Source organism: Oncorhynchus masou, chromosome 21, assembly GCF_036934945.1.
Source record: "Oncorhynchus masou masou isolate Uvic2021 chromosome 21, UVic_Omas_1.1, whole genome shotgun sequence".
NCBI classification, from domain to species: Eukaryota; Metazoa; Chordata; class Actinopteri; order Salmoniformes; family Salmonidae; genus Oncorhynchus; species Oncorhynchus masou.
This window is the reverse complement of record NC_088232.1, coordinates 23,431,411-23,449,372: the sequence shown is the minus strand read 5'-3', so window position 1 is coordinate 23,449,372 and position 17,962 is coordinate 23,431,411. Positions and strand designations below refer to the sequence as shown.

Below are 17,962 nucleotides of genomic sequence, written 5' to 3'. Positions count from 1 at the left end.
GAGGAACCCCAAATATAGGGATGGGGAGGAAGAGAGGGAGACAGGGGAAGGGAGGAGGAGGAGTAATAATGGGGAGATAGGGTGAGGAAAAGAGGGAGATGGGGTAAGGAAGAGGGGAAGAGAAAGATGAAGAGAGTGTGTGGGGAATGAATGCACCTCTCCTGGTGCAGTGGTGCCCAGCACACCCTAACAAACACAAGGATACACTTGTTACAAGGCAGACCGGGGGTAGGATAGAGATGCTTCTTTAAGTGGTAGTCAGACCAAACCGACTGTACAAATCATTGAAATACACTGATTCCTCTCTCTCTCTCTCTCTCTCTCTCTCTCTCTCTCTCTCTCTCTCTCTCTCTCTCTCTCTCTCTCTCTCTCTCTCTCTCTCTCTCTCTCTCTCTCTCTCTCTCTCTCTCTCTCTCTCTCTCTCTCTCTCTCTCTCTCTCTCTCTCTCTCTCTCTCTCTCTCTCTCTCTCTCTCTCTCTCTCTCTCTCTCTCTCTCTCTCTCTCTCCTGGCAGAGGGGCAGGACAATAATGGTGTCCTTATGGCTGGAAAGAAGAGCAAATGATTCCCTGACAGGATGAAAATCACAGTGAATTGATGGGCGGGTGAGAGACAGGAGAGGAATGCTTTTGGAGCGAGAGGCTGGGTGAGAGAGGGAGGAAACAGCACATTGCTTTTTTGGCTCTCTGGAAACAAGACATGTGAAGCTGGCCAAAACATGCAGTCATCACACATTCTAATTTTAACCTATCCAGACTATTATGGGTCTGCTACTGAAATACGGATGTGATTTTACACATGTTTATTGGCGGGTTGACCTTTTCTTTTCTTTTTACCAGAGTCAATATTAATATTCCTAGCTATTTAGTTAAAAAGCATCCAACTGGAATTATGTTATGGTCAAAGATGTAGGGAAATTGGCTTTGACTAAATAATATTTTGTGTATTTTCAAATAGGAACATTTCACAGGACTTGAGAGGTTTTTATCTCGTTCAATGAGATATCTCGTTCTTCTCACTGTCAACTGCGTTGATATTCAGCAAATTTAACATGTGTAAATATTTGTACGAACATAACAAGATTCAACAACTGAGACATAAATTGAACAAGTTCCACAGACATGTGACTAACAGAAATGGAATAATATGTCCCTGAACAAAGGGGGGGTCAAAATCAAAAGTAACAGTCAGTATCTGGTGTGGCCACCAGCTGCGTTAAGTACTGCTTGCATCTCCTCCTCATGGACTGTACCAGATTTGCTTGTTCTTGCTGTGAGATGTTACCCCACTCTTCCACCAAGGCACCTGCAAGTTCCCAGACATTTCTGGGGGGAATGGCCCTAGCCCAATCCCAATCCAACAGGTCCCAGACGTGCTCAATGGGATTGAGATCCGGGCTCTTCGCTGGCCATGGCATTCCTGTCTTGCAGGAAATCATGCACCGAATGAGAAGTATGGCTGGTTCCATTGTCATGCTGGAGGGTCATGTCAGGATGAGCCTGCAGGAAGAGTACCACATGAGGGAGGTGGATGTCTTCCCTGTAACGCACAGAGTTGAGATTGCCTGCAATGACAACAAGCTCAGTCCGATGATGCTGTGACAGACTGCCCCAGACCATGACGGACCCTCCACCTCCAAATCGATCCCGCTTCAGAGTACAGGCCTCGGTGTAACGCTCATTCCTTCGACGATAAACGCGAATCCGACCATCACCCCTGGTGAGACAAAACCACGACTCGTCAGTGAAGAGCACTTTTTGCCAGTCCTGTCTGGTCCAGCGACGGTGGGATTGTGCTGGACTGAGGGCTTGTGTGCCCACGTTGTTGCAGGTGATGTCTGGTGAGGACCTGCCTTACAACAGGCCTACAAGCCCTGCGGACCGTCTGAGCACTGATGGAGGGATTGTGCGTTCCTGGTGTAACTCGGGCAGTTGTTGTTGCCATCCTGTACCTGTCCCACAGGTGTGATGTTCGGATGTACCGATCCTGTGCAGGTGTTGTTACACGTTGCAGAACAGCCACTGCGAGGACGATCAGCTGTCCGTCCTGTCTCACTGTAACGCTGTCTTAGGTGTCTCACAGTAAGGACATTGCAATTTATTGCCCTGGCCACATCTGCAGTCCTCATGCCTCCTTGCAGCATGCCTAAGGCACATTCACACAGATGAGCAGGGACCCTGGGCCTCTTTCGTTTGGTGTTTTTTAGAGTCAGTAGAAAGGCCTCTTTAGTGTCCTAAGTTTTCATAACTGTGACTTTAATTGCCTACCGTCTGTAAGCTGTTAAGTGTCTTAATGACTGTTCCACAGGTGCATGTTCATTAATTGTTTATGGGTCATTGAACAAGCCTGGGAAACAGTGTTTAAACCCTTTACAATGAAGATCTATGAAGTTACTTGTATTTTCACGAATTATCTTCGAAAGACAGGGTCCTGAAAAAGGGATGTTTCTTTTTTGGCTGAGTTTAATTCCATGGTTATAATATCACTAAAGGGAATCAGATAAAGCCAAATGAAATGGTATCTTCTGGAGCACCATGGACAGGTGAAGAGCATGGTGCTAAATAGGAGGAAATTAACTAGATTACATGTAGCAAAAATTGCCCTTCAATCATGAAGGACACAAGCACATTGTGACGAGTGAACAAAATGTGAAAAGAAATGTTCTTTTAATAATTGATGAAGCAATGGAAGTTTTCTTCCAAGTGCAAACATTCTTCTTCCATAAAATTCAAAACTTTGGGAGCACTTAGACAGGGAAAATCTCCAACTGTGAATGAAATTAGAATAGAAAGCCGGGACTGAACCCCAGCATACAGCAGGCTTTTTGTTATAGAGTGAGGATTGGAAGCTCTTTCCATGAAAATCTTATCCCCCGTCCTCCCCGTGACATCACTGATACGGAAATAATAAACTTGACACAAGTGGAAAGGCTACACTGCTCCTGTATTGTAATAGTTGCAAAAAAAAACATTTTCACTTAGATTTTTCATATATACCGTAACAAAAATCACATATTATATCAAAGTTACCTTTTAAATGTAACCTTGACTTGTAAGGTGGGGGAGTGGATGTTGATGAAGTATTCTTAAATTCCTGATACTGTGCATGTGCCACGCACACACACACCCTGAAATAACAAACCCCTTTACACAAGGAGGGACAAGGAAGAAAGACATATCGCTGATATTTTTGAGGGAGTGCGGTCTTCTCATCTTTGAAGCACGGTGCACTAGTTGTTTTCCCTCAGCAGCTCAGTTGTAATGATCTGATAAGAGCCTGAGGGTGCGTCAAAATGATCTCTCCTTTCCCCCAAAGTGTGCACTGGTTCACTTCCCTTCATGGATTTGAAAAGAAATGACTGGTATATGGAAACTCCCTCTAGCTCATACAAACTCAATTTGTGGGGAGTAGTGAACGAGGCCACACTTCAGCAGGATGGAGAGATTATTGGGACGCAACCAGAGAATTGTACTGCCTGCGAGACTGTCTAAGCTGTGACCTGCCAATCTGCTTTGCCAAGGGTTTCTACCGACTGGCTGGTAATCAGGCAGCATCTGGGAGTGGTCTGACCCAGGTATTGTCTGTCCGGAAGTTATTCTCCATTTGTTTTCCTCAACATGGCGAGTCATCGCCACCGCAAACCTGTGTTTATTTATGCGTGGTGAGGATGACACAGCGACTAGCGCTGTGTGTAACATCAGCTTGCTGTGGAGGAGAGATCAACATATTAGCAATGGGGAGAGAAAATAAGGCCAAGAGGATTGCTAATGTTTAAGAAAGGTCCAAGTCACAAAGGCCATGCAAACACTCCAGCCACTGAATGTACAGGCCACGCACACAGGCCAACACTCACTGATACACACAGGCAAACACGGCCCACCTAACTAGTTAACATGAACACGAGGCAAGAACCCCCCCCCCCCCTCAAACACACACAAACACACACACACCTTGTCCCCCTTGTGTGTAAATGGTGCAGCCCCTCGTTGCATTTTTAAATATATGCATTAGCCTCTCTGTCACGTTTAGACAGTTCCAGCTAGTGTGTGTCTCTGTCCAAGGTGTACTGGTGGGGATTTGGAACAACACTGTTTACCAAGGGTGGCCAGTAAACCCAAACACACACGCCGGGGAGCAGCCAGAGAAAACATAAATCCTGATTAAGAATTCAGTGTCGCAAAACCAACAATTATAGCTGGAATAAGATGGAGTAAACACGCAGCTCTTCACATTCATTCTAAACAACGCCGAATCAGACTCTTCTTGCAATAGAGCAGTAAAATATAAGCTACCAGTGTTTCAGTAGAGTGTGTATTGTACTGGATGGATGGTGCACTTGTTCGTATTTATCAAGGTTTTAAAGCTCAGAAAGTGTTTAAACAATACACATACAGTATATAATCAATAATTAATACAGTTACACATGGCATCGACAATGCAATGTTCAACAGTTACAACGATGAATCATAAGAAAGTTACATAACCCCAACTCAAGTTTGGGGTCAAATAGACGAGTTGAGTATCTGGAGCATTAGCATTTGTGGGTTCGATTACAGGCTCAAAATGGCCAGAAACAAAGCCCTTTCTTCTGAAACTCATCAGTCTATTCTTGTTCTGTGAAATGAAGGCTATTCCATGAGAGAAATTGCCAAGAAACAAAAGATCTCGTACAACGCTGTGTACTACTCCCTTCCCAGAACAGCACAAATTGGCTCTAACCAGAATAGAAAGAGGAGTGGGAGGCCCCGGTGCACAACTGAGCAAGAGTTTGAGAAACAGACGCCTCGCAAGTCCTAGACAAGAATAGACTGATGAGTTTCAGAAGAAAGGGCTTTGTTTCTGGCCATTTTGAGTCTGTAATCGAACCCACAAATGCTGATGCTCCAGATACTCAACTAGTCTAAAGAAGGCCAGTTTTATTGCTTCTTTAATCAGGACAACAGTTTTCAGCTGTGCTAACATAATTGCAAAAGGATTTCTAATGATAAATTAGCCTTTTAAAATCATAAACTTGGATTAGCTAACACAATGTGCCATTGGAACACAGGAGTGAGGGTTGCTGATAATGGGCCTCTGTACGCCTATGTAGATATTCCATAAAAAAATCTGCCGTTTCCAGCTACAATAGTCATTTACTACATCAACAATGTCTACACTGTATTTCTGATCAATTTGATGCTATTTTTATACACTTGCAAAAACATCTAAAAACCTGTTTTCGCTTTGTCATTATGGGGTATTGTGTGTAGATTGATGAGGACATTTAAAAAAAAAAATAATAATAATTTTAGAATAAGGCTGTAACGTAAAAAAAAAGGCTCCTACTTTTTGAATGCACTGTAGAGCAGCAAAGGCTCTGAAATATGATGATGATGATGAGAGAGGGAGAGAAAGACAGCAGTAAGTAGCGTGCCCGTAACTAGCGGGCGAGGACCACCACCTCCTGATGAAAAGGGTCTTTGTGTCCTTTCGTCTCCTCCATGGCCAATTTTGATTCAGCAGGCAGCTTCGGATAGGTCATTAGACATTCTGCTCAGCCCCTCCATCAATGGAGCTGCAGGACAGTCAGCCCCCGGCACTCAGGTGCCACATTCTGGGCCGCCTCTCCGTTTCCTCTGGCAAGCCGTGTCCTCTCGGGGGTGATGAGGGGTGAGGGGGGAGAGAGCGAGGTAACTCGGCTCCTCGTGCATTCTTCTCACAGCCGTGCGACGGGGCCCTCGTCAGCGCTGCTTCCCACTGACTCCCACACCACCACAACCCAAATGGTGCCCTATTTCCCTATATAATGAGCTTCTTTTGACTTGAGCACTAGTGCACTATAGAGAATAGGGTGGCATCTGGGATGCATCCCAGCAGGACCAGGGCCATCCATCTGGGGGTCAGTTAACGGTCGAGTGTGACTGTCTTCTGATGCTGCTGCTGCTCATCCTTGGCCTGGGCCGCAGTCTCTACCCACCCTCCACACCTTGACACATCTAACCCCCCTGACAGGCCTCTTTCTGGGAAAGGATCTGACTGAAAGATGTCCCAGTCCCAGACCATGCTCTGAAATTGTTAACACTACCTTGTTGGCCTACACTAGGAACCAGTAGTCAAAAAAAAAATCCATAAAAGTGCAGAACATCAGTAACAGTACCAGTTCAGTGCACGCAAAGTAATTGCTAGCTGCAGTTTTCCAAACTATTCCCAGTCTGCACACTGCAAGAGCATTTGAGCCAGTGGACTGAAAATGTTGCCTTCATACGGGAAGTGTGCGCTAGTTTTTACATTTAGAGTGAAGGTTGTAGAAGACACTGTGTGATCTTCCAAGCATAATGGAGGCCCTCCAGTGAGGATCGTTTAAATACAATACCAACCAGAATCCCCTCTTTTCTCCCTCCCAATCTGAGGGGTGTGGGGGGGAAGCCTTTCAGCTTTCCCAGTGCTGAGAACTGTCACCCCCCCATCACCATCCCCCCTGTTAATTCACCAGGCAAATAGATGAGCAGGGCGACTGCTGTTTGTTTAGTGGGGAGCGGGTGGCCCCAGTGTGACTGTGGGAGGATGCAGGAGCAGCAGAGATCAGGCTGGGACTGAGAAGAGAAGGCCTCCCAGACAACTAGTAACCAACTATCCTTCAGCATGGACACCCCTAGCACAAGTCAAGAGGATGGGGGTAGGGTGCAGCAGGAGTCATGGGGGTGCGAGAAGGATTTGGGGATGGGAAGGGTGGGGAATCTGTTGCAGGGGCTAGGGAGGAGCATGCGTTTAACAAATTCTTGTCATGGGGCAACATGGCGGGGGTTAAAAAAACGTGTCTATATTAAGTGAAACTAAATTGGCGGTGGTGGATTTGACCTTCATTTTCAGATGTCGAGAAAGTACATTTGATTTAGTAGCAGTTTTTCATGGGCTAGTATTTACTGAGGGGTCTGTAAAACCAGAGTTGTACTCTAGTTAGCTACTCACTTCTGTACTTTCTCGTTGGCCTCCCTCGCTGCCTCTTGGGAGTGTTGAAGCTGGGCCTGGGTGTTCTGGTGCTCTGAGGCCATTCTCTGGAGCTGAGCCAGGAGGGGCTGCTGGTGGGGGGGACTGACCAGACCAGAGGGGGCTTCCCTGGGCTGGAGGGGCTTGGTCTGGAGGGTCTGGGATGGAGAGCTGAGATATGAGGCCCCTTGCTCTGTCTGACTGGTGGCCCCTAACTCACACTGGGCTTGGTGCAAGCTGTAGGGAGAGATAAGATGAATTAAATGAAATGATACTTAATTGCAGTGGTGTAAAGTACTTACATAAAAATACTTTAAAGTACTACTTAAGTCAATTTTTTATCTGTACTTTACAATTTATATTTTTGACTACTTTTACTTCACAACATTCCGAAAGAAAATAATGTACTTTTTACTCCACTACATTTTAAATTCTTAGCAGAACAAGAAAGTGGTCCAATTCACTCACTTATCAACAGAACATCCCTGGTCATCCCTACTGCCTCTGATCTGGACTCACTAAACACAAATGCTTTGTCTGATTTTCTTATTATAAGCTATTTGAATTATTTATACTTTTACTTTTGATACTTAAATATATTTAAAACCAAATACTTTTAGACTTTTACTCAAGTGGTATTTTTCTGTGTGACTTTCACTTAAGTCATTTTCTATGAAGGCATCTTTAATTTGACTAAAGTATGACAATTGGATATTTTTCCCACCACTGCTTAATTGAATTCTCCCTGGCATCACAATAATCCATCATCACACAGATACTAAAATGTTACAGTAAAACTATGAAAGGCAGCACATCACCAGCAACATACTGGTACTTCAGGAAGCTACAGGGTGTCAGCTGACAACAATATCGTTAAGACTGTTAACAAGGCACTCTGAAAAAAGCAGTTCTCATTATATTTGATTGACACATTGATATGATCCTTTGGCTTTGAATTCGGTGGGAGGAAAATATTTGTACATGCTGGGTCGCCTGAACACCAAAGAGGCACAACTACTGAAAACAACCTCAGCTACAACAAGTACAGCAAAGGAAGGATGAGAAGTCGCTGCAATGATACAATAGTAGCTCTTGTAGCTTGAAAGTGCAGTACAGGGATGATGCACTGAACAGGCTTCCAACCAACAAGTCTCCTTTCCTCTACACTTCTGACTTTGCAGTCAGAGTGCAGCTGGACACATTCCTAACACAAACAGACAGAAACTTGACCTTAACCAATGAAAGCATGCCTGCAGTTTAACTGACAGTAGGGAACGTTATTCTGTATTAACACCCCGTGGCAAAGAGACACGTTTAATATTCAAATGCTATGTCACTACATGAGACAATATCTGGAGGCAATAATGCAGCAGAATGTCAGTGGAATATATTACCGTACATTACTGACGGGACTGACTGACTGAAAGCATCAAACGAGTGTGACCGAGTGTGTGTTTGTGTGTGTGTGCGACTGAGAGCATCAAACTGGTAGAGACAGGAGCGCAAGGTGAAAGCAGACAGGTGTTTCCAATGAGATGAGAGAATCTCTCAAATAAAGAGAGAGATAGCAGCTCTCAAATAGAGAACGATTGAGGTAAACACTACATCGGTGTGGTTATATTATCAATAGAGCTTGGTAGGGTGGTAGGGTACTCTTCACCTTAGTAAAGGGCTGACAAAACCCATGATCCATTGGGAAGGAGAGGAAACCAAACATTTCCCATTTCCCATTGACCCCAACTCTGACTATGTATACATTCCAAATGGTCCCTTACCTGGGATGCATATATAGTCAGAGTTGGGGTCAATGGGTCAAAAGTACTATATAGGGATTTTTTATTTCAACTTTATTTTAAAAAGGCAAGTCAGTTAAGAACAAATTCTTATTTACAATGACGGCCTATACCGGCCAAACTCGGACGACGTTGGGTTAATTGCGCGCCGCCCTATGGGACTCCCAATCACGGCCGGTTGTGAAAAAGCCTGGATTCGAACCAAGGTGTCTGTAGTGACGCCTCTAGTACTGAGATGCAGTGCCTTAGACTGCTGCGCCACTCAGGAGCCCAACTAGGATCAGGGAGCCATTTGGGACAAATCCTATTACAGATGTATTACTCCATTCTTCACTCGATTACAGTCCAGGAACAATACCCTTGCCCGTCACCAGTTCAGTTATTAACCCAAACAAATTCCAATGCATATTTTTAGACAATCCCACAAGAATGTGTCCAATCAATTGAAAAAATATATTTGAAAAATATGTCTCACTGGCAATATGATTAAAAATGAGATTGGATAATGAGGCTCTCGCTCTCTCTCCTCTCCAAAGACCAGTATGTGATCCTTAATTCAGCAAGAGTTTCAAGTCACTGTTATTGACGCACAGAGATAAAATAGAAATAATAATCATCAACATCATTGAACAATCTGGTGAAGGCCATTGGATGACACAATCCTTGACTTGCAATATAACATAGTATGCAATAACCCCAAGGCATTCCACTTCTATAACTGAAAGATTTATATGATATATTTTCCACAACTTGCTTGATTAAAAGAAATCACTGTACCTCAGCAGAGTTTAATATCAATTCAAAGCTAAACATTAAAACAACCCCATTCATTGAAGGGGCAGGTAACTAGCTAGGTCAAGGCTCTTACAACCCTGTTCGTGGAGAGCTACTCTCCTGTAGGTTTTCACTCCAACTCCAGTCGTATCTAACCTGATTCAGCTTCTCAACCAGCTAATTATTACAATCAGGTGCGCTAGGTTAGTGTTGGAGTGAAAACCTACAGGACGGAAGTTCTCCAGGAACAGGGTTGGAGAGCCCTGAGCTAGGTAATACGCTTTTTGTCAGATAACAATACCCTTTCTATCCTCCATTAGCTCTATGAGCGACATTATAGTCAGTTGTCCACTGACGGCTGACAATCTAATCTAGATTAATGACCAGAGGTCTCTGCTGCCATTCCAGGTAGGCGTGTGGACACAGCTTTAAAATCATATCAGTCATTCTGGCCTGTAATGAGTTTCAGAGGGGGAAGATGAAGCTCCTGTTTAATGCTTCCTCTTGTTTTTCAGAGCTGAGGGTAATCAATTCAGCTGTGCTATTGATAGCTATTGGAAGTGATGTAAAGTTTGTGTGCTTTGTTTAATTAAATGTAAACATATTGGGTCTGAAGGTCCGATGACAGTGACAAACAAGGACAGAGGAGGGAGGGGGAGTGCTGCTTAAATATGGATTATCTTATCTGACCCTGGCAACCGCGCCTCGACCCCCCCCCCGCTACACTATACCCCTCCCTTTACAACACACATGGAAACCAATCAACAGGAAAGAGAAACATTGTCCTCAAACTGTTCACTTTCATTTCTTGGTAGAGCGAAAGAGCGAACGAAGCAGGGAGAGAGAATGGAGGGGGAGATTCTGAATTGGGCAAAATATCTGTCTTCTCCTCGACTCCTCTGTGACCCGGAAACCGATAAGTGGTCGAAGAGAGTGTCAATTCGTTAGTAGGCAAACATAGGAGTCTGCTCCCCTCCTTAATTACCTACTTCGGCAGAGGATGCACGAGAGTATCCTCACGCTTCAGAAGTGTTTTCAAATCCGCCAGCCCACCTTTGAATAAGTTGTTCACACACATTTAAAAACAATACGCTACTTATCATTGTATCTGTAAAATGTATTGCACAACTAGCGACATTTGTTTTGATCAATTCACAACGTTATTATGGGATTTCATCCCTGTAAACGTCAGTTGCCTGGTGACACGTGAGTGGAGGAGTCTCATTTCATGCAATGAAACCTTTCCTCTCCTCGCCTCCATTCCTCGATGACCTTCTTCAAAAAGAGGCAAGGAGAGGACGAAGGACAATTGAGATTCTCCCAGGGAGACACAGAGAGCTACCTATTGAGAGAGAGTGGTTAAACAAGACCACAAACCAGATGAGAGGTAATTTGAAGTTGTGTTTCTAACTGAAATCTGCTACTGGGATCACATTAAAGTAAAATTAGGGGATTTTAGCACCAATATTTAATAGTGCTGACATCTTCCATGGGAAGTACTCCTTGGAACAACAACAACAACAAAAGCACAAGGCCATGCATGTACTGTACTGTTAGAGCTGATCACGTTCCATTCATGAGGACGAGTGTCCGTTTAATCTAGCTAGAAAGTTCCTGTTGTACTGATCTGATCACATTTCATCCATCTGTGTTTCATCCAAATACCTAGCTGGAGCGAGAAATAGGTCTAGTAGGCGCCCATGACTTTCCGCTCCAGATTCCTCATTCTTATCTCCCCACCTGCTCTTGTGCGCCTGTGTCTATCTATAGGATGCTCATGACTATTCATTCTGTGTTTCTGAACATGGTGGCTTTCTGCTCCAGTTTCTGCCAGTGACCTACAGAACAGTCTGCAACGCAGAACAGTTAGCCATTAAGTCCCCCAATCAGATAACACAGCACAGACGCTAGAGCTCAACGAACCTGCCCTCCAATTCTAGAGTTGGGGTATGTCACAAATGGCACCCTATTCCCTCTATGGTGTGCTACTTTGACTAGAGCCCTATGAGCCCTGGTCAAAAGCAGTGCACTATATAAGGGTGTAGGGTGCCATTTTAGGATGTATGTATGGTTAATGGTTAGTGTGGAGGGGGATTGTTAAGGGCTGCGTATGTAAAATACCATTTAATAGAGACTTATCTCTCTGGGCTCTAAACAAATAAACCACAAGGTCAGCAGAGAAGGCCTGGTCACAGACCTCTCCTGTTACCAGACAGGTACACCAGGTACTGGACAGGATAACATTTGTGTCACCTACCTACCTTGGCACCTCTGAGAGGCAGCCAGGTCACCTCACCTTTTATGACACATGTACAGTATCCCAAGCCAAACCACATTAACAGGGAGGATAGCCACCTTCAGTACCTTGGCTCTAGACTGGTCCCAGATCTGTTTATGCTGTATAGCCAACTACTATGGTCGTTGTCATGTTTGGCATGACAATATGTTAAAGACCATAGCCGTTGGCAAGACAGCACAAACAGATCTGGGAACAGGATATCTTGGCTCCTACTACCATAGAAATACATCACAGTGAGACACTTTCAGCACTAGGAGGAGTGTCCATGCTGTTTATACTGGCTTGTCCCTAAATAACGCGTTTCTATGATCTGCCTACGATATAGGAACACAAACCAATTTCGGTTTGAGGTTCGAGAGTTTGCCAGGGTGCTGCTGTGCGTTTTGAATTACTTCCTCCGTTTCTATCTCGATGGAGTTTAGCTTGCTCGGAGGGCTCCCAGACAATCCGCCAAATGTATTGGGCAGCACAGACTGAAAAGGAAGGGCTAACCCTGAGTCTGAGGCAATGGTTCACTTTTCCTTGCTGTTACTCAGTCAGGATTGATGGTGACGTACGTTATGTATCACTTTAAAATGAACCTAAATTGCCCCGTGAAAGTGAAGAGGAAATTCAGCAACTCCCGAGGGACAGTGGAAGTTGATAAAAATACTTCTTTACTGTTAAAGCCAATGTGCAGCCTTCATCGGGGTTTTGTGCAGATATGAACGTATATAGTGAAGCCCCAGTAGGAAACTCCAGGCAGCCTGTCTTGTTTCCGTCTGCTAGCCAAGCAAATGACTATTGAGTTTTTAGGTGTTAAAGTGCGACCCACTCAGCCTCCGTTATAATCAGCCTTCCCCAGGGAGCCGTCTGTCTGTCTGTCCAGAGTGTTAATACGTGTCCTGCTTGGGCTGACTGACTCCCCCCAGCAGCCTTGGGTTCAGTCCCAAATGGCACCCTATTCCCCTATGTAGTGCACTACTTTTGAGCAGGGCTCATAGGTCTCCGGTTAAAAGTAGTGCACTACGTAGGTAATAGGGTGGCATTTAGGACACTTTTGGAACACAGCCCTGGTCTGGCTGGGTCTCAAACAAAGCACCGGCCGTCTCCCCTCTCCCTCAGCCCACCGCCCCCAGCACCTCCAACGTCAACCCTTTAAAACAACTGGCCCCCATCGGCTAGTACATTTCTCCCTACTTTTGCTTTTTATCAACAGGGGTTTCTCTGAACATGGAACCCCATAATGTGAGTCTGTGTTTTGACGGGGTAGGCTGGCCGGGCGCTAGCGTTTTGGCCCCTTCTCTTCTTCTTTATTTTTATTTGACGTCTGCTGCCTCCCTTTCATATGATTGGGTGTGTTGTTATCCTGGGGACACAATGGAGAGGGCCAGTGAATCCTCAGAGCAAACAGACACACATAGCCGGGCCATCTTCTCTTCTGGGCTTTGTTGGGCCTCGAAGGCTGGTTCCCCACATAAAGGTCTAGCACCACAGGACCAGTACAAGACCCACTCTTCTATCTCGCGCTTTCTTTCTCTCGTTTTCACACAAAACAAATTGTCTGAGAAGAGGAGAAAACAATGTCGTCCTCAGTGTCCTAGGAGTAAAGCCAGGGTGAGGTGGAGGGGCTTCAGAAAATCCTACTAGTGTTCTCATAGAGCCTCTTCCCATTTTCTACACTTCTGGTAAAAATACCGTCGGCTACACATAGTACTCAAATGTAAACTTGCGTGCTTGCTGCGTCTGGCCTACTACCCCAGACAGTTGTCACGGTGAGCCAACATTCTTACAGTATAAATGGTAATACCAGAGAAATGTTTTTTTAAACAGCTGAAATCTATAGACATTTTCATAATATTTGAAACTTTATTAAGTTCCTGCCTGAAATTGTAGTAACAGCCTGTGACATTCTGAAAATGTCACATTAGCTGCCGGCTGCACTGAGCCAAATAAAACAATGGAAGCCCATCCCCAAAAACATGTCAAATGTAGTCGCCCCCCACCCCCCGCCTTTAATTTTTAACATTGTGTGGTGATTTCAGAGGTGGGGGGAGGGAATTGTTTTCCAGGGGCCCAGAGTTTTTCCCGATAGCCAACTTCGGACCCAAGTTGCAGCGTACAACAGTAATAATTCAGCTGTAGAAAAACGGTTTTATATGGGCCTATGCAGGGTTGCATCGTATAGGCCTTTGCATCTGTAATTAAAAATATACTCATACAGTATGTCACCACTATTGTGTTAATTGATTAATTCAAGTCAATAATATTGATTAAAAAGGCCGAGGTAGCCTAGCCACCTGAAGTGTGAATATAAACCAAATTTGATCACATTCACATCTTCTCAGAATACAAATAAATGGGCCTATTTTAGGCTATAAATACATACTGTAGCTTGGGCTATAAAAACATGATGCTACGTTTCCCTTGGCCCCCATGTGATCAGAGCACATAGGTGTTTCTAAGCTACCTGGAGCTGTGGTTGTTTTTAGTAGTCTACAGTTGATCAGACTGAAGCAGACTAATTGTGCACATTTACAAATCATTAACATTTTATTTTTTTGTGGCTGGTATGGGCTTCCATATAAAATAGCTTATTGTGGTGAATTCACTCATACCCACATTTTTTATCGCATTTTGCTTTTACCATATGTAATGATTTGCATGATATTGATAAAAAGATATCATTTGTGATAGGCTAACATTACTTGATGAAGACACGCCCTTATAGACGAGAAAATAAATCCTTTAATTGTCTGCACATTCATGCATGTAAATTGTTGCATTATTCAAGAGTGTAATATGGTTTGGTTACATTATTCAATAGTGTCATATGTTTGAGAAGAAAGGTTTCTGTCATTGTTGAATAGTTTGTGCTTAATGGCCAGGGGCTACAGTGATATTCACAGTCAATTTGAGCCTCGAACCAAAATGTTCGGTTGCCATCCACAACGAAAGTTAAGGCAACGATGTAACGTGGTAGAATTAGAAAGTAGAATGGTAGAATTAGAAAGTAGAAAGTAGAATTCTCTTTTGTCGCCCTGCTCCTCAGACTCTTCTTCGTATCTCGTAGTGGGAATAGGACCATAGATCTGTCACAATGTGTAAACCAACGCCAGACAAACACTCAACCACGTGACAGATGAGATGCAGATTAAAAAAACTAAACCCAAAACGTACTATCAGAATATGGGAAACTTTAAGAACAGGAGTCAGGTTTACCAAACCAGAACGGCTACTTTCTGAGCCAACGGAAAATACACAATGAAGGACATCTACACGGCTGGAAGTTCAAGTGTCCCATGTTTTTTGTCTCTTTTTTTTAAGGCGTTCATTTCTTCCATTGAGTGACAAATGACAAAAACTGTCATTGGCGGATTAAAGCTGAGACAAATAAAAAGCAACCTTTCCTTATTTTTCTGTATTTTCCAAAACGTCTGATAAAGAAGTTCCCACGGATTAATATTATAAGTCTAACTAGAGTGTAATTACATACCTCAATCCAGAGCAAACACTGCATATGAGGTCCAGTTTTAACTCTTAATATGGATTTTCTTGAGTACGTTGGAGGGAGAGCTGGCTCAGAACATGCTTCTCATTTTTAATAAGTGGGAGAGCGATGATCTGTCTTGCTGTGCAGAATTGTATTTGATTAAGAAGTTAAAATGAGGTGTGACACCCCCAACTCTTTCAGCCAAATACAATTGAAAGGATCTATGGTCCCATGAATGTGTAACACTCTCCCTGCTGCTAGTATTATTGGTGCAGAATTGGATTCAAAATTACACTGGAATATAATACTTTATTACTAGGGTCAGTATTTTACAATTGTTACATCAAAGATGGGATAATTTTTGTTGACATAAAATGTACTATTGGAAAAATGCACGATTGAGCATTACATTATATTATAGATATGATGACACAAATGACTTCCCACTAAGATCCTGCTAAGTCACATCGAAGCAGACTAATATATCGCTGATCATATTTCACTGTTGTGCCTTTAAATATCCAATATCCACAGCAGAAATCATATCAATGTACCAAGCAGCAACAAACCATATATTCCTATTAACTGTGAATGTTCACTTATGCAGATAGGGATTCCTATATTTTAATCGTCTATGCAGATGATAGTGAAGGTGTCGCATTTTTAAAAGGGGAAGTGTGTGTGTGTGTGTCACCTGTGGTACGTTCGCAGTGTTTGTATTTCCTCCTCCAGCCGTTGAATGTGCTCCAGGGCCCTGTCTCTCTCTCTCTGGACCGCCTCTACGTCCTCCTGGTAACACTACAACACAACGGACGGACAGACAGACCGTTCAGAATGACGCAGATAGAAATGCAATGAATAGATCGAACATGATAACTATTTGTAACATCACTGATCTTTTGTGTAGAACACATATGACTATCTCCAGCACCTTCTGGTAAAAACACAAGGGACAGACACACACACACACACATCCCATCACAGTCTGACAAACATAGCTTGTAGCAGTCAAGTAACATTGTGCCCGGGTGGTTGAGTCAACGTTTTTCATCAATGGCTCTCTCTTTCTGAAAGAAGACATTCACAAATGCTCCTGCATTTTGACCATTTTGTTTTGACAAAGTTAACACACTTTTCATAAAAACATCTTATGCATTCCGTTTTTGAACACTGGAAAAAGTAGTTTACTCAAAACCAAATCATGTTAAAATGCAGCTGAATTATCACTTCTTTACGGGTTCTCGCAGTAGTTTTCGTACTGAGGCCGAAGCTGCAAATGTAAGACCACTGATTCCTCTCACACAGAGAACTATCCATGTCTGCAGCGTAGCAGCGTATGTCTTTTAACTGCGTTTTAATTCAGCGCATGTAGAGCGCCAGCAGTCCCAGCAGCACACAGGGAGCATCCTACACAATGAGGATGCTCTGAGGGGATCCCATTCATGCTATTGTCTCTCCACTCAGCACCTACTCAGAGGGCCTACCGGGAAGGGAGGCCGACAGGACTGGTCGTGGCGGTGGGTGGGAGCAGGGGATGCTGGGTAAACAGTGTGTGTGTGTGAGTGAATGTGTCCTGTGGTTAAACCTGGCCCACAATAAAGACCCTGCTAATTAGCAGCCGTTGAAACAGATGTATTGATGGTCTCAACAGCTGGGAGAGGAGGGAACAATGGAGGAGGTTTAAATAAACAAGGCAGACAGGACAATACTGTAAATGACCGCAATATCTATAGCTTCTGTGTGATAGAGGAGGAGGGAGAGAGCTAGGAGGGGCTTTGTCTAAATCTGTGAGGAGAAGAGAATTGGACAACAGGGTTATGTTCAGTAGGGCACTGCAAAAAGGGAAATCTGTGTTCTTATTGGACATATTTAGAAAGTACCTAACTGTTAAAAAGTAATACATAAAAAATAAAAAAATGTCAGGTGGAAAAATGCAACTCATTTTTTAAGCCTTTTATGACTTGGACAAGGATTGTAGAGGCTGAAACCATATGAGCACTGGGCTGGGCTGGGGTCTGCTGCTATAAACACCTTTGGCCTAACTAAGTACATGCAGCTTCCCCCTCGGGTCTCCAGAACCATCCTTCTAATTACTGGCAGCAAGGTCTCCCAAGTCAAAGAGAACATCAAAAAGAGGCCAACCTCTAAAGTCAATATGTACTTTTCACCAACAGGGAGGAGAGCTCGACTTCAAAGCCAGTTTCTTTTAATCATATGTATTATATCAGCATTCATTAGAATAATATCCAAATGAGGTTGACAGAGTAGCGGGTTAACCTGTTGTGATGATGAAGGCAGGCAGTACTGTGAAGGAGAATAACTAGCGTGACCTTTTAGAGGTACAGTACAGGAGGTTGCAGGGCATACAGCCGGTGGTGGGGCGGATGGGGCCAAAGTGCAACAGATTGGCAGCAGGGACTGGCTGGCATTTCTGACTCGGTGGGAACTGGGAAGATCAATCTATGGAAGGCTGCATCTGTTATGACACACGACAAACTATTGACTGATGTGGACTTTGTTGATGGATATAAATAGAAGATCAATATATATTTGATTCTGGACTATGTTCTCGACATTCTCCGTAACCTTATTCATCTGTTGTGGCCAATTAGAATCATTGAATTTAAACTAGTGTCAAATTGCACTGCCTTTCATCCTTC

The 17,962-nt window shown here is 43.8% G+C and overlaps 1 protein-coding gene across 2 annotated transcripts in view; it reads right to left on the bottom strand.

Annotated features, from left to right (window-relative positions):
* mipol1 (mirror-image polydactyly 1) overlaps positions 1-17,962 on the bottom strand; it is a 63,448-nt gene that overhangs the window by 1,044 nt on the left and 44,442 nt on the right. For both annotated transcript variants that reach the window (XM_064927823.1, XM_064927824.1), the window contains exons 12-13: positions 15,997-16,100; positions 6,947-7,201 (exon numbers count right to left, since the gene is read on the bottom strand). In XM_064927823.1, coding sequence (XP_064783895.1) covers positions 6,947-7,201; positions 15,997-16,100 — 359 coding nt within the window. The remainder of the gene's footprint in view (positions 1-6,946; positions 7,202-15,996; positions 16,101-17,962) is intronic.